Genomic DNA, 25,218 nt, shown 5'->3' with positions numbered 1-25,218 from the left:
TGTTACAGTTTCTAAGATGCCCCTTTTTACTTTCATCTGGGAAACCTGGAACACAGGGGAGCTGGAGATAGTTTTGAAAGGAAACAACATCCACATTCCTTTTCCCTCCTGGATCCCCCTCTAGCCTGAGATCCTGTGTGAGGGGAGGACGGACAAAGCCTTCTGCAAGGTTCCCGTCTCTCCCTGAGGCGAGGCGAGGACGGGGGCGGCGCTCTCTGAGCCACGTGGAGACAGCGCTCTCCACTCAGCAGTTAAGAGGATTTTCGGGCTCTTTTAGTTACTCAGCAAAGATGCTTAAGAAAACCTACAGTTATTTCACTTCTTCAGCCACTCTGATCCTCACAGTGGGTGTTTTTTTGGCGGGGGGGGGGGGGGGGGGATCAGTACTTCTCCACCTGATGTATTCATTACAGTCTGTCTAATAGTGAAAATGTAGAGACGCTAACCTTTACGTGTTTGACATCTGTATTTACCGATGATTTAGAGTTCCATGAAAACAAAGCTGGCAAGGCGTGCTTGTTATTCAGGTCTAGAAACACAGGGAGCTGGGGACCCTGAGCAGTCACACATGGGGCTTTCTACAACTTCTAATTACCTCCCACAATGCAAACAGTGAGACCGGGGCAGTACCGAGAATTAAGGCATGAGGCCCACTGTGGATTTTTTAAACTACAGTAGTCCCCGCTTATCTGCAGTTTCAGGCATCCCCTGGGGGTCCTGGGATGTGTTGCTGGATAAGGGGGCACTACACTAGATATGTGGAGCCCCTGCCAAGAGGAGCGTCCACAGCTCACATCCACAGCTCAGCCCGGCCCCAGCCTTTCCTGCCTCTCGCCAGCACTGCCCACAGCAGAGTTATGAGGGAAACTCTGCCCAGGTTCATAATTAGGCTGTAAAAATCCACTCCAGGCTGAAATTGGCCACAAAAGTGCTCAGCGACTGAAAAACAATTTTGCTTTGTTTCCCTCAACTGCAAAAGAAAGTGGTTTGAAAATTAAGTTAAAAGTGACAATTCAAATTGTTTGCCTTGGAAAGGCCAACCTGGGAGGCAGCGAGGCTCCTGAAGGCGCGAACCCTGGACCTACCATCGTCTTTGGTGCGCTCCAGGATGAGGGGCGTGCTGGGGACCCCGTTCCCAATGCGGGTGAACGCCAGCACCTGGAGCTCGTAGAGCACGAACTTGCGCAGGCCTGCCAGCAGGGCCGACTGTGTGTGGTTCCCTCGCACGGTGTGGCTCCTGGGCTCGGGATCCAGGTCTTTGGCCCGGAATAGAATCTGTGGCATCGACACAATGTGAGGGTTATAAGGAGGAGGGTGCCAGGAGGGACCGCCGTGGCACGGGGTAGGCCACCTTCGTGAATCAAGGCCCAGCCAACTGTGCTTTCTCCCTGAGGATGGCCGTGGGCAGGGCTTGTGGATCTCATTTGTCCACGCTGGCGTTTGGGGAGGAAGGCGGTGGTGAAGTGACTGCACTCCAGGGGAGTTTGAGTTAGTGCCCACGGCTTGGCGCGCCTGCTGCCTGGTCGTGATCTGCAAGATCAGAGGGCCCAACTGCAGCCGTGCCAACCACAGCCACTAAAACAGACTCGATTATGAACTCAGTCACATTCTGTTTCCCGCCACAGGAGCCAGCAGCCCCCTGGGCTTCCCAGCCATGGAAGCTGGGTTCCTGCTCCAGAAGACCTGCTATCCTCACACAGACGGGGAGCTCCAGCCTCCTTGGGCCATCTGCAGCTGTGCAGGCTGTAGGCACCCCACCCCAAGCTGCTCTCCTCCAGGGCACCCCACCCCAAGCTGCTCTGCTCCAGGGCCTCCTGCTAAGTCCTCACTCAACGCCCACCCTCTCTGAACTGCTCCCTGAGATCAGGGACATGGAAGGCCATAGAGGATAGCATCACCAGGGAGGCGTTTGAAAATAGCACAGCAAGCACGTTTCTCTGGGCCCCAGGAATGTGGTGTGGAGTTTTGGTCACTGAACCCCCTCAATGGGACTGCCATGTGTCACGGAGCCAGCAGGGTGCACTTAGAACGCCCGGGGAAGGGGGAAGACATAGGAGAGCAGGCGGGGGAAACAAAGAATAGGGATGTGAAGTATGGAAAGGTGGAGGAGGTACGCTCAAAGCCCAGGGAGCAGCAGAGACAAGCATGGCCTTGCTGGCTGGGTCCAGAAAAGCTCATTCTGATGCTTAGCATTGCTGAGCCAAGGAGCAGACGGGGAGACAGAGCCTGTCACCCCTGAGTGATGGAATGAGAAACAGAACGGGGTTTTAAAGGGTTGGGGTGGATGTATGGAAGGTGGAACCCAGAAATGGCTCCCCCAAGAAGCTGGGACAGATTCGACCCTTCCAGCGGATGCCATTGTTAGGACCGTGATGACACACATAGAAACATGCACACAGCGGTCCACCTCGCCCAGCCCTTCCCACGAGCAAGGTGTGCTGTGTAAAAGACCCACTGAATTCTCACACTAACCCCGGGACAAAGCTACCATCGTTATTCCCGTTTTCCAAGCGGGGAGACACAGGCACAGGGTTTCAGTAAGTGGCCCACGGCACGGAGGCCAGCGAGGGCGGAGCCAGGCGCAGGCCCCAGGTCAGGTCCACTCTGGCTGCGCTTTTCTTCTGGCACCCTGTTTTGGCTTTGTTTGTGGTGTGGTTATACCGATGCCTAATTCCCAGACTGCAATGAGGCTTAGATAAGACAACTGGATATCTTAATAAAAATCACAAACTGGCCGGCACTGCAGATCTGCTGGAGAAGAGGAAAGCTTGTTGCTTTGGGGGAATGGCACGTGGTCGCATTTCCCCACCTCACTCTTTAAGCAAAGGGAGGTCATCCCATCACGCACCTTGTAGCCCAGTATGAGCCCATTCTGGTCCTGTTCCGGCACGGAAGCCCATGTCAGTAAAATCTGGGTCGAGCTGACAGCCTCAGCTGACACGTTCTCAGGAGCGGCTGAAGGAACTGCAAAGAACCAATGAAATAGATTGGCATCCGAAGTCCAGAGTATCTACATACAAAGATCCAGCTTTCACCCAAATAATCTAGTTGTCCTTGAAATAGCAATGTCTTCTGAGCATTTTGTAGTCATCAGATTAAACCTGCAGGAGTATAACGGACATGTAAATCTCTTTAATATTAGCAACAAATTCCATAAATCCTGGGTACTTAGCAGATCAATTTTACCTGAGTAGTCCACCCAGCAAGAGAAAAAAAAAAAAAAGATGCTTGGTCTGTTTGCTGTATTAACTTGTGGAAACTGCAGACTTTTATCTCAAATAAGAAATCCTCACCTTCAGACACATGCCATTTCACTGACAGCTCTAAACGTGGTATTCCGTGACAGGGACAGGAGAGGCTGAAGAGAGGAGGGGACATGAGGATTTACACAAAAGAAGGGAAAGGGAGAGGAGGTTGACTAGGTGCTTATCCAGTGCCTGTCTGTGCCAACTGCCTTCAGTTACATAATTGCATCTAATCCCACAATGATCCCAATGAAGTAGATATCATTACCCTTTTCTACAGATGAGAAAACTAAAGCTGAGTAAACTGCATTGAATCCATTTTAATTAATGCTTTTCTACAAGGAGATGGGCAGCAGAGGCCAGCCATGTCATTCTTGACCCATGCACATGTAAGATAATTTCCTTTTCTTCTTTCCTTTTTTTTTTTGAGACTAGAGTGCAGTGGTGCCATCTCAGCTCACTGCAACTTCCGCCTCCCGGGGGCAAGCCATTCTCCTGCCTCAGCCTCCCAAGTAGCTGGGATTACACACATACGCCACCACGCCTGGCTGATTTTTGTATTTTTAGTAGAGATGGGGTTTTACCATGTTGGCCAGGCTGGTCTCGAATGCCTGACCTCAAGTGATCTGTCTGCCTCGGCTTCCCAAAGTGCTGGGATTACAGGCGTGAGCCACCATGCCTGGCCCACATGTAAGATCATTTTCTTATACTGGAGCCGGGGATGCTGCTCCGATCACCTGTGCCTCAGCTGTCCCATTTGTGAAAGGCTAAGGCTGGCCTACCTTCCTTCCTTAGAGTCTTCTCACTCTCCCCTCCTGGTGGCCAGCAGTTGTTGGTCAGCAGGTGATCAATAGCTAGTTGTTTTGAAGAAAGTGAAAGGAGGATGCTATGACCAGTCCTAGCCTATAGAGTGAGAATGAAAGCAAACACTGAGGTGCCTGGTAGGGCGCTGGCACACAGAGGTGAGTGGAAGCATCTGTTCCCTTCTCCTTTGCAAGACCTCCTAGGGTTCCAAGAACAGCAGGAGGCAAGCATGCACCTTTGTAGCAGGAGCACTCGTGGGGGCTTCCTCTGCTCTTTCATAGACCCACTCATCCACCCATTCCATCCATCCATCCATCCATCCATCCATCCATCCATCCATCCATCCATCCATCCATAAATCGATTGATCCATCTATCTATCCAACCATCCATCCATCCATTCACCCATCCATCCATCCATCCATCACCCATCCATCCGTCTATTCATTCATCCATTCATTCACCCATCCATCCATTCACTCATCCATCCATCATCCATCCATCCATCTACCCATCATCCATCCATTTGCCCATCCATCCATTCACTCATCCATCATCCATCCATCCACCCATCATCCATCCATTCACCCATCCATCCATTCACTCATCTATCCATCATCCATCCATCCACCCATTAGCCATCCATCCATCCATCACCCATCCATCCATCTATTCATTCATCCATCTATTCAACCATCCATCCATTCACGAATCCATCATCCATCCATCCATGCATCCACCCATTACCCATCCATCCATCCATCATCCATCCATTCATCTGCCCATCACCCATCCATCCATCCATTTAATCATTCATCCATCCATTCACTCATCCATCCATCATCCATCCAGCCATCTACCCATCCATCCACTCATCACCCATCCATCCATCCATCTATCTACCCATCTATCCATCTACCCATCCATCCATCCATCCACCCATCCACCCACCCACCCATCCACTCATTCATTCATTTACCATCCATCCATCCATCCATCCATTCACCCATCATGTATCCATCCATCCATTCACTCATCCATTACTTCAGACATTCAGACTTCCTCATTACACAGAGACTGAGAGGGTAGCACTGTTACTCTGAAGACAGAAAGTAACATGGTGGGGGGGTTGCACAATAATGCAACCTGTGACATTTGATTGCAAGATTGTCTACATGACAGTAGTTTGATCTTTGTTATGGACTGAACTGTGTGCCCCCTGAATCCTTATTTTGTGATCCCAACCTCCGGCACCTCAGAAGGTGACCTTATTTGGAGACACAGTTGTTGCAGATGTAACTAGTTAAGAGGCAGTCATACCGCATAGGGTGGGCCCCTGATCCAATATGACTAGTGTCCATATAAGGAATTTGTACACAGACACACACACAGGGAAAGTGCCATGAGAGGAGACAGACACACACAGGGAGAACTCCGTGGGGACGTGGGAGGGAGGCTGCCCGAGCCACGGAACCACCAGGTGCTGGAGTGGGCCCCAGGACAGATCCTTCCCAAGCCTTCAGGGGGATCACAGCCCTGCCGACACCTCCACCTCAGATCCCACCTTCCAGAATGATAACAGAATACGTTTTTGTCATTTGAGCCATCCCGTTTGGGGTACTCTGCTATGACACGAACACAGTCTCTAAGACAATGCCAGGGTTCGTGTGCATCCTAGAAGAGTTGTTCTCATGCTGTGTGGGAAGCTTCTCCCCTCACCACTACAAACAGGTGTTTCCCTAGACAAGGGAGTGGCAAGAAAGGGCGGCCCCATAGCAGGCCACAGCCTAACAGGGCCAGTGGCTGAGGATGACTAAGCCTCAGGACGGGGGTCAGTGGCCACACCGCACTCTCACCACACCCTATGGGGTCTCTCCACAGGAGAAATCACAGAGGCACCTGAAGAGCAAAGGCCTAGAATGCCTGCCCCCAGGAAGGGGCACGTTCCCTGGTGCTGAGAGCCCTGGGAGGAAGCATCTCTCCCTCTTCTTCTCTCCCTACCACCTTCCCTGCATGGACATTAGATCGGCTGCTGAGTGTCAGTCAGTGAATGTGTCCACAAAATAGAAATAACCTAGTTATGCCTGTCACTATAAAACCACAGTGAGCCCCCTTCTATTTTCAGAGGGAGATAATATGTCAGTTGAGAGTCATTCATTCAGTTACTCAGTGCTTCAATGAAATAGTATCAATTTATTAGAGCAAAGAGGTGTCACGGAAAAGGTGTCACGGAAACATACTTGCAATGTTAAGTTTGCTCAGTTCTCCAAAGAGGAAGGGGGCTTGTCACAGATGCAGCCCCGAGTCCCCTGTGTCTTCCAGCCGTGGCTCCACCCGGCTCGCTCGTGCTCCCTGGGCCTGCATGGAGCTCCCACAGGATGTCTTAAATGCCACCATGGCTGTTACCAGGAAATGGCTTGCACATTGCTCATTTTATACAAAAGTTTGGTAAACTGGGGCCTTGAATCAACTATGAGCTAAAGTGGGCACTAACATTAAAAAAAATGTAAACCTACAACGTATCCGAATTTATTTAGAGCAAGGTAAGAACACCAAACACTGTATGCCCAAGATGTTGGTACCAGGTTCTAAAACCTCTGTCCCTGTCTGTAAAAAGGCCATTGTCATAGCAACACAAACGGTCCACTTCTGCAATCCTTAACTGCTTCCTGTGGGTCACTCTTTGAAACTCTAAGTGCCCAATTCTCCCTACAGACCTACAAATCACGGCTGTTTTTCTAAGATGTGGTGGGATGAGCATGTGTTTACTGGAGAGCCAACCCTGTCCTTGGAGAATGAGGGCAACCTGGGGATTGCAGCAATTCGGACACTGACTGGGCTTTGAATGCGGCTGAATTTCTCACACAGAGACAGGGAGGTGAGGTGGCTAAAGTGGAGAAGATGGCAGAGTTCAGGATGGAAATTTCAGCGCATTTAAATCCTACCAGGACAAGATCTGCCATGAAGCTGCAAGTTTTCAAGAACTGAAAAAGAAACCTCTTACCCATCATCTATTTTGAAGCAGATTTAACTCCCTTTCCAACCTGACACCTTAACATTTTGAGATGTTCTTGAGAATTCCCCTTTCATTAAAAACAAAAGCCATTCCATAGCTTCTTTTCCCCTTCATTTTTTTCTCTCCCCTGTAGGATTTCATACTATGCAGCTCGCTGTTCCTCCTCATGTGGTCTCTCTTGGTTTGGAAGGCCTCATTTATCCTTAGAATATATCATAATATATCATGTCACAGAACCTGTTAAACTGCACTTCCAAACTGTAAACTTCATTGAAATGTGGCTCTGAGCATTCTGCTCTGTGTTCCCTGTGTGTTTTCAGCACTCTTGCCCACTGGACCATTCCTAAGCTCCCAGGAGCTGCTATTTCCATTGAGGTGAGACTTATTTCAGACAAAGGGCCGTGGTTTTATTCTCTCTCCAATCCCTCTCCTTCTCCATTGGGTCCACTCCACCATTCAGCCCTGGCAACCCCTTCACCTCCCCATCTCCTCCCTGCCTCCCCCCCATCTCAAAAAAGGACTGAGTTTTCTGCTGGGTAGGGTAAGTGTCAGATGTTAGTAGGGCCAGGGAAGGCACAAAGTCAAAACCGTTGCACCTGGGAGGGCCTTGCCAGTCACAGGTGGGGAGATTCCCAGAGAAGAAGGCTGTGAAATCTCCGTTCTGATGAGCTAAACACAAGGTGGGGGAGCTGAAGGCCTGCAGCATCTGGGCCCCTGAGATTCCGCAGGTGGAAGGAGGGACAGAGACGGAGCACCAACACCAACCAGAGGGCAGAGTTGTCCAAGAGGGGTCCCTGGGAGCTAGTTATTCTAGCATTCAACATGTCCAGAATCTGAATCATCCACATCTTGAAATGAAGATCAATAACACAATTACAAAATTCTTGATGGAAACACATGAACCAAAACTTTTTTTCCCAGAGCGATATATGTTGCACCACAGTTTCTAATTCAACAGAAATTCAATTAAAAACTAAAAAATACCTTTCTGTAAGCTATAACCCTCAAAATAAGAAAAAATGTAATAACTGACAAAACAAAGCTTCAGTTGCAAGAACAATTCCTACTCTTGATCAAAATCTTCCCAACAAGTGAACAGAACATGAACTATGAACAGAAAAACAGTGAGGCTGATACAGTGGATTCTGCAAGGGCTATATGTGATTCCCCTCTAGCCATATGTATCAGTCCATTTTCACACTGTGATAAATAAATACCCAAGACTGGGTAATTTATAAAGGAAAGAGGTTTAATTGACTCACAGTTATGCATGTCTGGGAAGGCTTCAGGAAACTTACAATCGTGGCGGAAGGTGAAGGGGAAGCAAGGAACTTCTTCACATGCCGGCAGAAGAGAGAAGAGAGGGCAAAGGAGGAAGAGCCCCTTATAAAACCATCAGATCTTGTGAGAACTCACTCACTATCATGAGAACAGCATGGGGGAAATTGTCTCCATGATCCAATCACCTCCCACCAGGTCCCTCCCTTGACATGTGGAGATTACAGTTTGAGATGAGATTTGGGTGGGGACACAGAGCCAAACCATATCACCATACATGCTACAGTCAGCTAGGACAAAGGTAAATCCACTTGCTTTTTTTGATACAAAATCTATATCTCAATATTAATTAAAACATAGCAGTGTCTACAAAAATAAACATTGCTAGAGAAAGTCTCCTCAGGGTTCTTGTGTAAAAGATGACATAAGATTGTCTGAAAAGAACAAAGTCAGAAGAAAAAAAACCTGGAATACATTTACACATAAAATATTATCCTCTGCATTCTCTTGACTACTATAAGATAGGTTTCCAACAGCTGGAAATGTTAAAAAAAAAAAAAAAAAAAAAAAGAGAGTTTCAAATTAGCAGTTTTGCCATAGGTCTCCTTTTTTTTAAAGAGGGTTCTTGGCCAGGTGTGGTGGCTCATGCCTGTAATCCCAGCACCTTGGGAAACCAAGGTGGGCAGATCACTTGAGGTCAGGAGTTCAAGACCAGCCTGGCCAACATGGTGACCCCATCTCTACTAAAAATACAAAATTAGCTGGTCATGGTGGCGGGCACCTGTAATCCCAGCTACTTGGGAGGGTAAGGCAGGAGAATCACTTGTACCCAGGAGGCAGAGGTTGCAGTGAGCCAAGATCATGCCACTGCACTCCAGCCCAGGTGACAGAGTGAGACTCATCTCAAAAAAAAAAAAAAAAAAAAAGAGTGTTATTCAAAAAATTTTCAAAATGATATTTCTAGTTTGATTAAATTGTCTTCATTTTTATATAGCATTTACTTTGCTGTTTTCTGAATAAAATCCTGAAAGATTAGTTCAGCTGGGTATAAAATTTGAGACTCACAGTTATTTGCTTTTAGCTCCTTCAAGATTACCATCACATTGTCTTCTGGCCTCTGTTGTTCCTGAATAGTCACCTCAGTCAAATGGTCTTGCCTTTGTGATTATCTGCCTTTCACTTCAACTGTTTTTAAGATTTTCTCTTAGGCATTTTACAGTTATACCAAATACATTTTGATATGAATTCAGTTTTATTTACTCCACTCAGGATTGGTGTTTCTTCAGTCTTGTAAATAATGCTTTCCATCAACCCTGGACTTTCTCAGCTATCATCTCTGTGTATTTTGTAACTCTCATTTTCTTCCTCTTTCCCTTTTGAGTCCTATTAGCTATGTGGTAGATCTCATTCTGTTCTTTATGTCTTTTAATCTATTTTCAATCTTCTGTCTTTATGTTGTTTTAAGACTTATTTATTCAAATCTGCTTCTAATTTGGTAATTCTCTTTTTGGCAGTGTCTAAACTGCTTTCATTTTCAATGATTGTGTCCCATTTATTTTTTCTAAAGAAAAATCTGCTTTAAGAAATGGTACCTTAATCTTTACTTAACATTTTAAAGCTTTATTTTATTAAGACTTTAATAATTTTAAATGTAGTTATTGTATATTTTCTCTCAGACTTGTATGTATTTTAATGTAATCGAAGCCCTCTATCTTTTTATCTCTCTTTTTTTAAAAGCTGGTCATTTTTACTCATGGCAAATTATTGCCTGTGTGCTTGACAATTGTGATTCATCTTTAAAAAGGCTTGATTTTCAATTTGGATAATTTGGCTTTGGCAATATCTCTCCAGAGAGGAATCATTTTTGCCTCTGTTGGTTGCCCAGATGGTCTGGCCTGAAACCATGTTTCTTTAGTTTTTTGTGTATTTTCTTTTTGTTTTATTTTTGGAGGAGAGTAAAATCCTTTATTGGGGTATGATATATAACTATTTCAGGAAGAGTTGATCACTGTTTTCCCTGAAGGTAAGAAGATATTATACACAGATCTTCCTGGCCTTCCAACCACAGGCAAAGTGTACAATCTATGAGCCATACTTATTATTTTTTTTAGAGACAGGGTCTTGCTCTGTCACCCAGGCTGGAGTGCAGTGGTGTGATCATAGCTCACAGCAGGCTCGACCTCCTGGACTGAAGTAGTCCTCCTGTCTCAGACTCCCAAGTAGCTGGGACTACAGGCATGTGCCACCATGCCTGGCTAATTTTCTGTAGTTTTTGTTTTTATTTTGTAGAGATGGAGTCTCACTATGTTGCCCAGGCTGGTCTCAAGCTCCTGGTAATCCTCCTGCCTCCGCCTCCCAAAGTGTTGGGATTACAGGTATGAATCACAGCCCCCAGCCCCTACTTATTTTAATAACATTTTATCTGTATAAAATTAATCTCAGGAAGGCTGAGTTTCTTTTTTAAAGCCTTATTGTGAGATGATTAATATATCATATATTCCCCCAAATTGTACAATTCAACTTTTTTTTAGTGAATTCAGAGTTGCGTAACCATCATCACAATGAACTTTGGAACATCTCATCATCCCCCAAAGAAGCTCTGTTTCCATCGCCAATCATTTCTCATTCCTCTCAAATGCTGTCCCCTAGTCAAGGAAACCATGAATTTACTTTCTGCCTCTCTAGATTTGCCTGTTCTAGATGTTTCCTACAAATAGAATCGTACAATATGTGGTCTCTTGTACTTAGCCTAATGTTTTCAAGGTTCCTCCACACTGTAGCATGTATCAGAATTCTATTCGTTTTTATTGCTGAATCATCCACTGAATGCATGGACCACATTTTATTTATCCATTTGTCGACTGAGGGATATTTTGGTTGTTTCCACTTTTTGGCTACTGTGAATAAAGCTGCTATGAACGATTTATGTGCAAGATTTTGTGTAGAGATATGTTTTCTGTTCTCTTGGGTACATACCTAGGAGCAGAGTTGCTTTGTCGCATGGTGACTCCCTGCTCAACCTTTTGAGGAATGCCAACTGTTTTCCAACGTTTCTGAATCATTTAATATTCCCACCAGCAACGTACAAGGGTTCCAGTTTCTCTGTGCCCACCAATACCTGTTATTGTCCAGCTTTTCTTATTTTAGCCATCTTATTTTAGAGTGTGAAGTGATATCTCGTTACGGCTTAGATTTGCATTTCCCTAACAGTTCACGATGTTGAGCATCTTTTCATGTGCTTGCCGGCCATTTGTAAATCTCCTTGGGAGAAATGTCTATGCCGATCCTTTGCCCAGTTTTTAATTGGGTCATTTGTCTTTTTGTTGTGAAGTTGTAAGAGGTCTTTATAGATTCTGGATATAAATCCCTCATGAGATACATAATTTGCAAATATTTTCTTCCATTTGGGGAGTTTTTTTCATTTCCTTTATGACATTCTTTGAAGCATAAAGGTTTTCATTCTGATGAGGTCTAATGTATCTACTTTTTCTTTAGTTGCTTGTGCTTTTGGTTTCTGGAACCAAATGTTACATTAATTTCTGTTCTGGGAGTTCCCGGGCCATTCATATAATAAAAATTCAAAACCCAGTCCCGAGTGGGGCACAGGACACAGACTGACTTTTCATTCTCTAATCAGAGTCCAGGTAGACACACAGTCAAAAGTCTGCAGGCAGAGCTTCAGCCTCTCCTAGGAAGGAGGGAAAGGCCTTCAAGAGCCGTGTCTCAAGTGCAGGAGTTTAGGCCCTAACTCTCCCCTTACACAGATTCAAAGCTGACTCTCTTGTTCCTGCAAGTTCGTCAAATCCTAGGTCCTGAAACCACCAGCAAAGGTCCAGCCCAATCCCCACCCCACCCAGGGCAGCTGCGGCACCAGCCCAACACTTCCTGCTGAACTCTTTCTGGTTCCTGTTACGCCTCTGACACCTGAGGATTTCCCTGTTTTTCTTACGAATGCATTGACTAATTTATTTATTTACTTATTTTTTTGAGGCACAGTCCCGCTCTGTTGGCCAGGCTGGAGGGCAGTGGCACGATCACAGCTCACTGCAGCCTCAAACTCCCAGGCCCAAGCCATCTTCCCACCTCAGCCTCCCAAGTAGCTATGGCTACAGGTGCATGTCACCACACCTGGCTAATTTTTGTATTTTTTGTAAAGATCGGGTCTCACTATGTTGCCTAGACTGGTCTTGAACTCCTGGACTCCCGCGATCCCCCAGACTCAGCTTCCCAAAGTGCTGGGATTATAGGTGTGAGTTCCTGTGCCTGGCCAATACATTTAAGATTTCAGAAAGTTATATTTTATCTATAATTTTTTGTTGGTTATAGCAGAAGTTTTAATTTTGAAAAAATATTTTCTTGGCCTGCCTTTTCCTGGATTTAGAATTGTCCCTCTGAACTTCTCAAGTTCTCTTCTTTGTCACAAAGATTCATATAGTGAAGGTAACAGAGGTTTTCGAAATCCACGTGACCGCAATCCCAGGCTGTGTGTTGGTGTGTCTCCACCTTTCCTTTGGAACGTAATGAAAGCTGCGGTCTGAAGGAGAGGCAACGGACACGGGGCCCAACCCTACTGCTTGGGCAGTTCCCTCCTGAAACACTGGTCGTCTCAGAAGCATACTGGTTGTCACCATGGCTGCTTTTCCAGGGCTCTCGTTGGTGGACTCCAGGGTTCACGCCACGCCCTGAGAGCATTCCCACTAGGCCATGGTTCCGCTTCTCCCTGCTACTGCTTAAGAGTCCTCCCATGTACCTTCACCTCCTACCCTCCAAGAAAAGTAGGAAGAAATAAATCCACAAAGTGGCACAGGAGCTTTTGCTTGCCACTGGTGACCGACAGTGGACCAGCGTTGAGGAAACCCAGGGGGTTGTGTGCGATGCAAACCAGTGTGCACTGCAGCAAAACCTACAAGGGCAGCAGCAGGTTCAGACCTGTCACTGGTGGGAACTGCGGAATGAACAAGAAAGGATGAGAGGAGCCTTTATCCAGAGCTTCCCAGGCCCTTCCATGCCGTGGCACACAGAGTGGGTGGCATCTGCAGATACACTGGGCATATGCTGGTGCCCTTGGTGTGCTGGGCGCTGCTGGGCCCAAGGCCAGGGTGCAGACTCCTCACCCCGGCCTGGCCCCCTCGAGGGTAGATGGGTGGTGTTGGGCACACCTGCACCCATCGCAGCACCTGGCATGGATAAGATCAGGAAGAGGTGAGGGGCTGGCACTGCCTGGGGCTCCAGGGCCCCTTTCCTTATTGCTGGGAGCTGATCTGCGTCCTCCCTCCAGCCGTCCTCAGAGGCCGCCCTCCCACCTCGGCACCACTTTCCATGTTTCCCTCTTTATCTTTGGAGCAGACAGGCCAGGCCCGGGAGCCCTGGGCCGCCCAAGTGTCTACGCTTTCCTCCCTTTTAAACTCCTCCGTCCTGAGGATGGCGGCCCCCCAAAGCCACCTCCAGCCATGCCAACAGGCCCTGTGCCCCCGTGTCCTCCGCCTCCTCCCGCTGACCGTGCGAGGTTTTTCTCTGATACCCAACATGCACTTGGCTTCCTAGCTCATCTTTCTGTCCATTTCCCATCAAAGTCACTCTGAGTTCCAACTGTGTCTCCTACGGCAGTTTCCAGCATCTAGCAAGTTAATTAATTTTTCTATTGAAAACAACAGCACGGGGACTGTCTCTTTGCATGGCGTCGTAGCACAGGGACAGAAGCAGGGAGGCTCGGGGTGGGGGACAGGGTAGGCCCCGGGGCATTTCCAAGGACTCTGGGGTGGAAACAGCTGTAGGCAGGCCCCGGCCACCTCTGGACTCCCCAGCTTCAAGGGCGACTCTGTCCCCTCGGAGTACCAAGGAAAGGAGCTGGGCTCAGGAGCTGTCTCCAGGAAACAGCCATGTCTACGACAGCAAAAACAATGGAACCGAATATTCTCATTAACGCAGAGAGTCAGAGAACAGAAGGAAAAGAGAGTGAATAAGAGGGTTTGAATCAATAAGCAAAATGGATCTAGGCTCCCTGGGGGAAGGAGTGGAGGAGTCTTGTCCTTTTCCTCTGGCCACCGACCCAGTTCACCATCTCAACCCTTCACACCTCCTCTTCGTCCCATGTCTGGACAAAGTCAGGAATTTAAGTCACATTTTTAACAGCCTAGGTTAGTCCAGAATGAACAGCCCCTCCGTCTATCAAGCACATGCTGTGACTCTCATCCAAGAAGCCTGGGGCAGAGAAGCAGCTGGTTCATTCCTTCTCCAGACAGAAGGGACTGGGGTCAGGTGACAGTGAGTCCTTCATGAGTGTTAGTTGCCATCCTTCCCTTGGGTTTCTAAAAATTCAACGGGGGGGCAAGAAAAGCTCCTCTGACCCACCGTGGGCTGGTGGAAGTTAGTCCACAAAGCCTGGAAGATTAGGCGGCTACTTTCAGCAATAGCACAGTGCAGCAGAGGTCTACTCAAGGTCGGCCAAAAACACTTCTCCATTTCTTCCTGGCAACTGGCAGAGCCCCGTGACTGAGACGAACAGAGTGATGTTCCACTCCTGAACAGGTTTGAAGAGGCCCATTCTTTGCCTTCTTTTCCCTGCTGGCAGCTGGGTGCAGATGGAGATTATTCCCACAGAACAGTAAAGCCTGGGTCCCTGAATCACCTCGTGGAAGAGAGCGACCCGCCAAACAGAAACACCTACCTTAGACCACAATATGAGTGAGAAATAAACTCCTATTATGTTCAAGCAATTAAACTTTTGGAGGTCTATTTATTACCACAGGCTAGATTACTTAATACACTACCTCTATTAATTTGTGACAAGAAGGTCCTGAATACTTTGTATTTTAAAGCTTCCCCATAGGATCTTTACACGTTCTTGCTTTTCATCAATGGTAGTGAAAATTATCCCTAATTTAGAAAAGAGTCATGTGAGTCGGGCCCCTGTTGGAAATCATCACCAGTTTCCATTGAATGGTTTGGGGCGCTAATGAAATCAGGTGGGAATTCCTGCCGAGTCTGGCCTAACACAGGATTAGGAAAGCTCCAAGACAGACACAAGTGGGACAGGCCAATGAGACACCACTAGCCTGGGATCTGGAGGCTCAGGGGCCCTCAGCCCCGTCTCTAATGTGGTGTCTGCAGGACGGGAATCGCCTTCCCCTTACCTGACTCCCGCGTCCGGCCCCGCACCACCTCGCTCCATGGCCCGGCCCCGACGGCGTTGAAGGCCTGCATCTGCAGCTCGTATTCCATCCATTCCTCCAGCTCCTCGATGGTGAATTCCCTCTCCAGCCGGTCACTGACGACTTGGGCCAGTGCTGAAGACTGGAGGTCTGAGCGCCAGTACTTAATCCTGTAGCCCACGGACTCAGGGTTCCCGTTGTACTGAGAATCTGGCAGGGGCTAGGAAGGAACAAGGGGCTGTGATGAGCTAACATCTCAGAACTGCCACCCTCACGAGTCTTAAGGGATGGGCCTGTCCTGTGAGGCCAACTCTGTGGAGGAGGCGTTCCCGGGGGAAACAGTCTTAGAAGCATCTACTTTATTTTTCCCTGAAACTTTTCTTCCGTGAATTAAATGAAACCATGTCAGTAACTTTGGCTGCATATAATTTCTTTTAATACATTTTGGCTTAATTTTGTGGGCAAATGTTCTGATTAAATATCAGGCTGGCTCTCTTACAAATACTGAGTATTGGTTCCATGTTGACCTAGCTTAAGGACTTAGAGATCCGGCGTGACGCACCACCAGCTTTCCTGCCCCAAGGAATAGTCCTCAGTTCCAAGAAGAGAGTGAGTAATGCTACTAATTAATCAGATCTCCTGGGCTGGCCCAAGATCCAACACTAATTGTAAAATGCAATACTTTTGGGTTTGACGATGAGATTAGTTTTGACTAGGACAAAGGCGTGACCAAGAAACTCCTAAGCCCTGGATGAGTATGTGCCCTGGCTAATCCAGGACCCGTGTGCCTCCAGCCTCCCTTCTCACCCCCACTCACCACCCAGCGAAGCCGCAGGCTGGTCTCACTGGCAGTCCGGACCGTGACGCTGGTTGGAGCCACATCGGGTGGGGCCTGCAGGGTCTGGATGACCCGGGAAGACTGACTGTAGGGGCTCGGCCCAACAATGTTCACTTGCTTCATTCGAAATCTAAAGGCAAAACCGCTGATGAGAGTTACGGCCAAGCAAAGGTAAGAAGGAAAAGAAGGAAACGACAGAGGCCCTGACCGTTTCTCAAGGGAGGGCTCGGATAGCTGTCTACCCATATCATACAGGCTATTGCTCAAGGATACCCTCCTTTCACCTGGTGTCATTAAAACTGCAAACTGTGGCCAGGTGCGGTGGCTTACACCTGTAATCCGAGCACTTATGCAGGCCAAGGCGGGAGGTGGCGGGGGATCACCTGAGGTCAAGAGTTCCAGATCAGCGTGGCCAAAATGGCAAAATCTTGTCTCTATTAAAAATACAAAAATTAGCCGGGCATGGTGGCAGGCACCCGTAATCACAGCTACTCAAGAGGCTGACGCAGGAGAATCGCTTGAACCGGCGAGGGAGAGGTTGCAGTGAACCAAGATCATGCCACTGCACTCCAGCCTGGGTGACAGAGTGAGACTCTGCCTCAAAAAAAAAAAAAAAAAAAAAAAGCAAATTGCATACGTGGCTTTTTTCCCCTAAAAGCCTTCAAAGAAAGGTACAGGTACATCAATTGCAACTCAACAATTTTAAAATTTTAAATTTCCAAGTGAAATGTAGCTGGATGGATTGGGTGTCCAGAAATCGTTATTAGTTGCCCTGATTCAAGTTTAGGAAAACCTCAAGGAGTTAAGGTGCAAGTAGCTATGGGACCGAATTAGAGTGTCAGGATGTTACTAGCAAATGGCAATTTTGAAGTCCAGCCTTTCAAATGACCAACGGCACCCTGAACCTCTTTTTCTGTTGGTTCAGGAGAAGAACGAGGGGTGAAAGGAAAATATCTTGAACCCCAAATCACTAAGCTAAAAGGAAAAGCAAGCTGGAAACTGCCTAGGGCAAACTTGCTTCTCATTCTCTTCAAAGTCATCCCTCTGCTCACTGAGACAGACGCAGATCTGACGGCCTCTTTTGGAAAGGCTCATCAGAAACTCAGAAGAATGCGACCCTTCGTCTCTCACCTATCTGTGACCCGCAAGCCCCCTCCCTGCTTGGAGTCCTCCTGCCTTTGCTTCAAGCTCTCCCACCTTTCCAGACTGAACCAATGTACTTCCTGCCTATACTGATGGATGTCTCACATCTCCCTAAAATGTATAAAAGCAAGCTGTGCCCTGATCTCCTTGGGCACATGTTGTCAGGATCTCCTGAGGCTGGGTCACGGGCATGTCCTCAACCTTGGCAGAATAAACTTTCTAAGTTAACTGAGGCCTCTATCAAAGTTTCAGGCTTCACACCGCACTCGGTGATCCCAATCCAATGAGTAACTGTGAGACCTTCAGCAAATCCGATGATCTCCATTTCCGTGACTATAAAATGAGGGTGGAGTTCTATGTTCTCTAAAATCTACAGGAATGCTTTCAGTTCAGTCTCTTCTTTATCCATACAAAAACAATTATTTGAATTCAATTTACATACAATAAAAAAAAATCCCAAGTGTGCACATACGCATTTATTATAGAGGTTCCCCAAATGTACCTGAATTTCAGACAGGGACACTGATCTCTACTTACAGTTTCTGATCTTTTAAATCATTATATAGCTTCAGTTAATTTCACACGGTAAGTCTTGAATCCCCACAGCTCATTTTAAGCTAAACGTTTTTCTTTAAAAACCAGTGTATTGTGTCTTGATTTGTCTGTTGTAAGCTTCTGAAGGATGTTACAATGAATACAAGATAAACAGCAACTCTCATTAGGTTGTTTTTTTTTTTAAACGCTAACTTTGCTTTTGCTCTGGAAAGAAAAATTCTTCACGAGGATGTAATTTCACCTTTTAGTCCCTGAATTAGTCATTCCTATTCTTTCATTCTCCAACTGTATGAAATGTACCCATCCCGGCAGGACAATGACATTATCAAACTCAACATCTGGTGATAACTGGAAATTCCATCTCCTTCCAAAGCCTTATGGGAAGTGATCACGGCACTAACAGTTCATGATCACTCTACCCTTTGTTAAGGCCAGGGATTTATTGCCCAGATCCGTCTCAGGGATCAAGAAGCTAAAGGTTAAATGGTATGTTAATTGCTTGATGAGTGAGACTAGCAGCTCCTGGGCCCTGCCTGGGAAGGGGAGCAGAAGAATCTTCCTAGGACGTCTGCTTTGTTTGCACAAGGCATGTTAATAGTCCCAAGAGGTTGTGGAGTTTGGTAAAGTGCCACGTCTCTGCTGCCTGTGGTTCTTGGCTATTCAGCCTAATATAACAGTGGGCCATTTCTATAGGGTGTTTTGCCAGCTGGTACTGATAGAAGGAGCCTCATGAGTCTAATATCTGCCTATTATCTCCCTTGGAATAACACCCAGCTATGCATCCTGCCTGCTCCTTAAGGCTTTGATGTACTGTTATTGCCACTTGGAAACATCTCATTTGCATGCATACGACTGGGTTTTACTATCGCCAACAGAAGCCACCTGCCTGGGCTGCCAGCGTTTCCTCCTGTAACAGCTTATTACTGCTGTTCTCACCTGTAGTGAGTGTAGGGTGTGAGGTTTGGGATCTCCAGCATCTGGGCATCAGGCTCATTCTCCTCTTCATAGAGGGTGACCCACTCCTCCTCGTCGCCGATAGCTCCCACCTGTGCAGAGTGAGACACTGAGATAGGCTGGACATGCCTTAGGGACTCAGGCTGCCCTGTAGACCTTGTACACCTGCTGGTACCTAGTGAGCTGGGCAGGGCTGCAAGGTGTCCCCACACCTGGGACAAGTTGAGTGCTGCACAATCCCCTCTCATGCCTTGGAGATACAGGCTCTTGCTATGCCCAACATCAAGTTTGGGTGAGTTTTAGTCAAAAGCTCACAGTCAAGAACTGGGCCACAGAAGGACTGGACCCAAAGGCTGAAACTCCTGGGAACAAACCTCTGAGGACTTGGAGGCCATCAGTGATGGAGGGGACCATCCATACCATCTCATCCTTCCTCCCTTTGACAAGTGAGGGCTCAGAGAGAGCCTGGAGAGGAAGACTTGGTCAGGACCATGGTGAACAGTGACAGAACTGTGGGCACAGGCTGCGGGTCCAGCTTCTACCCCAACCACACACCAAACAGACGCCATTGCTGGCCCATGGCATAAGGAAGGTCCTTAGGCAGAGAAGGATGGGGCTTCTGCCCTGGAAGCCAGACCGGCAGGCCCAGTCCCCTTAAGATTTAAAGAAACTGCCTCCTGGCAGCGCGGATGAGGGAAGAGCCACTTCCTTCAACAGAGACTTGCCTTTTCCAGGTCTGTTGGTGATGCCTGCAGGGTGCCCTGCAAGTTCCCCAGCTTCTGACTCTCCTGAGTCTTTGCTACTGCCCCGTGGTCTGTCCCGTGCTAATTTTACTCCCTGTCTGGGAGCTCCACGCCATCAGCCTGCTCAGTAGCATTCTATTTCCCCTAATCTGACCCCAAGTCCCAACTCTCACTCATCCTTGTGCTGTTTTTTTTTGTTTTGTTTTGTTTTGTTTTGTTTTTTTGGAGACAGTGTCTAGCTCTGCCGCCCAGGCTGGAGTGCCATGGCGCAATCTCAGCTCACTGCAAGCTCCACCTCCTGGGTTCATGCCATTCTCCTGCCTCAGCCTCCCGAGTAGCTGGGACTACAGGCGCCCACCACCATGCCCGGCTAATTTTTTGTATTTTTAGTAGAGACGGGGTTTCACCGTGTTAGCCAGGATGGTCTTGATCTCCTGACCTTGTGATCCGCCTGCCTTGGCCTCCCAGAGTGCTGGGATTACAGGAATGAGCCACCGCGCCTGGCCTCATCCTTGTGCTTTTAAGAAACCCAAGTGCCAGTGCCGCTTCTACTGCTGGTGCCCCAAGCTGGCCGCATCCCTCTCTCCGCCCTTGACAGTGCCACACCAGCTGTGCCAGCAAGGGAGTCATGGGGGAGACAGCCACGGCCTCATGCCCACCAGGAGAGCCTTGGAGCTCTTCTGTGGAGATCTCTGGACCCCCATCACAAGCACACTCTGGTCTCGTGTGACCCTGTGGCTCTGGGGGACCCAAAGGGACACAGAGAAGGCCGGCTGCAAGCACGGAGAGCATGTCAGGACAAACTGGCTGCTGGAGCGGGATCGGCCTGGGGCCTGGTGCATTTAACGCTTCGTAAGCGGCTTAAATGACAGGATAGGAAACGTGCTCACTAAGTGTGCAGAGGAAACCAAGCTGGAGGGTGGCCAAGTCTTGGGAGGGTGGCAGGAGAATTCAAAACGATCTCGGTCAACTGGAGATATGGATGCAGAGGAGACTGTGTAAGCAGGCGTGCTGGTGGCTTGCTTCCTAGAGAACTTGAAAGGCAAAGCGCAAAACTCTCAATGCTCTCAGCTGAAAACATCCACACGGTCAGGGGCTCCTCCAAAAGTTACACACAGAGTCACCGCATGAGCCAGCAACTCTGCCCCCAGGCATTGACCCAAGAGAACAGACAACAGGTGTCTTAACAGATACCTGCAGGCACATGCTCCTAGCGCACCAGTCACAACAGCCAAAGCCGTGAACAAGGCGAACGCCCAGCACTGCGTGGATAAACCAAAGGACTCTCTGCACCATGGAGCAGGATTCAGCCATAGAAAGGAACAAAGCCCCCACACCTGCTACCAGACGGACGAATCTCAAAACATGATGGATGCAAAGGGAAGGAAGCCTGACCCGAAGTCCCCGCACCACACGATTCCATTCGATGAAATGTCCAGGGTCTTTCAATCCATTGAGACAGATGCAGGTTGACGGTTGCCAGGGGGTGGGGAGAGGAGACGATGGGAAGTGACTGCTATTGGGTGTGGGGTCTCTTTGTGGCGTGATAAAGATGTTTTGGAACTAGACAGACGTGGTGGTTGCATGGCTCTGGGAATCTACTGAGTTGTGAATGGTACTCTTTAACATGGTTAATTTTATGTGAGGTGAATTTCACCTCAATTAAAAAAAGAAACAGTAAAATGAAGTGTAGAATGACCGGCCAAAAACATTTGGTAGAGAATGAGCTGGAGACCAGCGTAGATAATGAACAGCCCGGAAGTCGGCAAAACCACAGGGCGGTGCAACTAGGAAAAGACTGTGTAGCTGGCAGCAAGTCCCCTGGCACCGAAGTGAACCAGTTCTCAGCACTGGGGGTAGCCATCGAAACCCTCCAGTCCTCACTTCAGAGACAGAAAACAAGAGTTAGGTGGATAGATTAAGGTTCCACAGAACACCCATCTCAGAGAAGGGAAGAGTCTAGGCAAATCTGGGGCTGGACTAGCTCTTGAGTCAGACAGGACTGAGGCCTCCCTATGCCCCGTCAGGGCCCATGGCAGCTGCCTCCCTCCATCGCGTCCGTGAAGAGGGAAGGGACCCGGGGGCAGAATGCTGAGATTGGAGCCATCCAATCCTAATGGACAAAAAGAGAATTAACTCCAGGATCCGGGAATCTCAGGCGAGCTCATTCAAGTCAGCTCGGAAGCTCTGGCCCCGGCACAGTGTGCAGTGGAGAGGGGCTGTGCAATAATTTTTTTTTTTTTTTGAGACGGAGTCTGGCTCTGTCGCCCAGGCTGGAGTGCAGTGGCACGATCTCAGTTCACTGCAAGCTCTGCCTCCCAGATTCATGCCATTCTCCTGCCTCAGCCTCCCGAGTAGGTGAGACTACAGGCACCCGCCACCACGCCCGACTAATTTTTTGTATTTGTAGTAGAGACAGGGATTCACCGTGTTAGCCAGGATGCCCTCGATCTCCTGACCTCGTGATTCACCTGCCTCGGCCTCCCAAAGTGCTGGGATTACAGGCGTGAGCCGCCGCGCCCGGCGAGGCCGTGCAATATTTGTCTGTGTGATTGATGCACGAATGGGTCCACCCATAAGCTAGGAAGCTGGAGGACATTATTCCAGCCCATGCTACGCTGAAAGAAGCCGAGGTCCAGAAATGAGTGACTCATTCAAGGTCACCGAGTGTTTGTCACAAGATCAGCACAGCTCACGACACCTTACAGGCCTCCAGGTAAAGGAGAACACGCACCACAGCACAGAGGGAAGGGCCAGCAAGACCTTGCCCCCGGCTGCCTAGGCAGTGTCTCAGGGGAGGAGATGGGGGTTGTGGGCGGGCTGGGACCAGATACCGGGGACTGGGGAGGACCAAGCCCCACATTGTTTCAGTTGGATTTTACTGGGTGCAAAGTGCCTCCCTGTTGAATGCGGGCCCCGTGGCCTGGTTTAGCGGTTTTAGAGTTCTCGGTGACTTAGGTGGGCTCCTTTTAGGGAAACCAGTCCTCTGGGGATTAAACCAAAGCACTGGGCGATTTCATAGAAAGTTTTTTGTTTTTGTTTTCGTTTTTTTTTAAAAAAAAGGAAGAAAGGAAGAAAAAGGGATGACTTAAAAATTTCAGACAGTCCATTCAGGACCTTTTATTTATCACTCAATGACGTGTAAGCGTTAAGGGAAGAGCCAGCAGTCAGGGCGCACGTCACTCACATGCGTAGCTCACAGTACCAAGTGACCGGTGGGCGCTTTGCCTGGCAGCCTCCTGCCTTCCAGGTCCTTGCCTGGTCTGTGCATGTGTGGGGGGAAACAGACACCTGGCAGGTTCAACTTACTCTCCAAGACCCCAAGCTGCACCACGGATGCTCATTTACCTTTGCTAAGCGACTCCAAGTCTCCTTCCTCTGGTCTGCCCCTGCAGCCCCACCCTCCCCACCCTGGATGTCTGTTTTGAGCTGCCTGAGGGAGAAATCAACAAGATGGAGGAACGCTGGGGTCCTGGGTGGGGGCTCTGCCTAGAGCTCCCTGCCCTCCTCTGGCCTGGATGCTCGGCATGTATGGATTCAGTCTGTCTGGCTACTTTCCCAGCCCCAGAAGCATTCACCTGAGGCCTGGGGGCTTCCTGACCCTGTGGGCTCCCCCATCCGGTTCAGGCACTGGGCACTCAGGGCATGCTCTCAGCCACAGGGGCTGCTGCAGGGTCCGTGGGAGTCAGGGCAGTGGCTCCGGGATTCAGGGCTGTTCCACCCCCATGACAAAGAGGAACGAAAGAGAACCAGTAAGGCCTGGGAGGCTGCCCGGGAGAGAAAGGCAAGCACGCGCTGAGAGAGCAGGAGAGTGGGGGAAAGCACAGCAACAGGCAGCCAGGCTCATCAGGTTTCTCTGAGAACGCCGGGCCTGCGGCTCCCTCTGCAGAGATGCTGGGAAACCACTGCACGGTCAGCAACCGGGCCGGCCCGGGGCGGTGGCTCACGCCTGTAATCCCGGCACTTTGGGAGGCCGAGGCAGGTGGATCACAACGTCAGGAGATCGAGACCATCCTGGCTAACACAGTGAAACCCCATCTCTATTAAAAATACAAAACAATTAGCCAGGCATGGTGGCGGGCGCCTGTAGCCCCAGCCACTCGGGAGGCTGAGGCAGGAGAATGGCGTGAACATGGGAGGCAGAGCTTGCAGTGAGCTGAGATCGCGCCACTGCACTCCACCCTGGGTGACAGAGCGAGACTCCATCTCAAAAAAAATAAATAAATAATAAAAATAAATAAGTAAATAAATAAGAAACGGGGGCCAGTGGGATGGCCAATCTCCACTTCATCCTTTCCCGCAGGGAGAGCCTGAGGAGGGAGGCCTTTCTGAGGACCTGGGGCCATTCTCCATGAGGTGACCCCTTCACCTGCCTTCTGAGCAGCGAGTGTCTGGTTATCTACAGGGCTGTTGTTTTGCTGAGCATAAAACAGTTTCAGGGCCGGATCAACAGACTGGGACAAGGGCAGACCACTGACGGTGGCAGCCAAGGTCAAGCTCTCCTGCCCTTCCCGCCCAGTGCCTGGTCTCCCTTTTTGAAAGATGTCGATTGGAACAGGTGCCAAATGATTGGTGAACCCAGGCAGGCGCCACACGGCTCCATTAGGCTCTGCCTGCACTTCTTCCTGCAGCCGCAGTTTGTCATTACCTGGAGGCATCACGCAGTCTCCAACACCTGTCCCCCTGCACTGCTCTTCCCCCTCTCAGAGTGTGCCTGCTCCTTCCACCCCTCCTCTCTGCAACTGGCTGACTCCTTTGGAATCTGGAGAGCATCCGGGCCTTTGGGAAGCCTCTGAGCAGCATCCCTCTCCACCTCTCGCTGCTCCCGCTAGGCTGCCAGAATCTATGTCCTAATTCTGTGCTCCCATAGCCTCTTCAATGGATCCCCGGCACAGTGCGGATCATCATTGTCAAACCATTCATTTGAAAACACAACTCCTGGGAGGCTGAGGCAGCAGAATGGCGGGAACCCGGGAGGCGGAGCTTGCAGTGAGCTGAGATCCGGCCACTGCACTCCCAGTGCCACAGCCTGGGCCACAGAGTGAGACTCCGTCTCAAACAAACAAACAAACAAAACAAAACAAAACAAAACACAGCTCCCAGGCCGGGCGTGGTGGCTCATGCCTGTAATTCCAGCACTTTGGGAGGCTGAGGTGGGTGGATCACGAGGTCAAGAGATGGAGACCAGCCTGGCCAGCATGGTGAAACCCCATCTCTACTAAACATGCAAAACTTGACTGGGTGTGGTGGCACGTGCCTGTAGTCCCAGTTACTCGGGAGGCTGAGGCAGGAGAATCGCTTGAACCAGGAGGGTGGAGGTTGCAGTGAGCTGAGATCATGCCACTGCACTCCAACCTGGTGACAGAGTGAGAGTCCATCTAAGACAAACACACAAAAAACAAAAAACATAACTCCTGGCCAGGCATGGTGGCTGATACTTGTAATCCCAGCACTTTGGGAGACCAAGGCAAGTGGATCACCTGGGGTCAGGA

At 49.0% G+C, this 25,218-nt stretch overlaps 1 protein-coding gene across 1 annotated transcript in view; it reads right to left on the bottom strand.

Moving 5' to 3' along the window:
- SDK1 (sidekick cell adhesion molecule 1) overlaps nucleotides 1–25,218 on the bottom strand; it is a 985,027-nt gene that overhangs the window by 140,303 nt on the left and 819,506 nt on the right. The window contains exons 26-30 of the mRNA XM_026449463.2: nucleotides 18,966–19,075; nucleotides 16,311–16,461; nucleotides 15,476–15,713; nucleotides 2,849–2,964; nucleotides 1,086–1,275 (exon numbers count right to left, since the gene is read on the bottom strand). Of these exons, the coding sequence (XP_026305248.2) occupies nucleotides 1,086–1,275; nucleotides 2,849–2,964; nucleotides 15,476–15,713; nucleotides 16,311–16,461; nucleotides 18,966–19,075 (805 nt within the window). The remainder of the gene's footprint in view (nucleotides 1–1,085; nucleotides 1,276–2,848; nucleotides 2,965–15,475; nucleotides 15,714–16,310; nucleotides 16,462–18,965; nucleotides 19,076–25,218) is intronic.

This window comes from Piliocolobus tephrosceles, chromosome 8, assembly GCF_002776525.5.
Source record: "Piliocolobus tephrosceles isolate RC106 chromosome 8, ASM277652v3, whole genome shotgun sequence".
NCBI lineage: Eukaryota > Metazoa > Chordata > Mammalia > Primates > Cercopithecidae > Piliocolobus > Piliocolobus tephrosceles.
The sequence above is the reverse complement of the archived record's forward strand: the minus strand, read 5'-3'. Positions and strand labels throughout refer to the sequence as shown.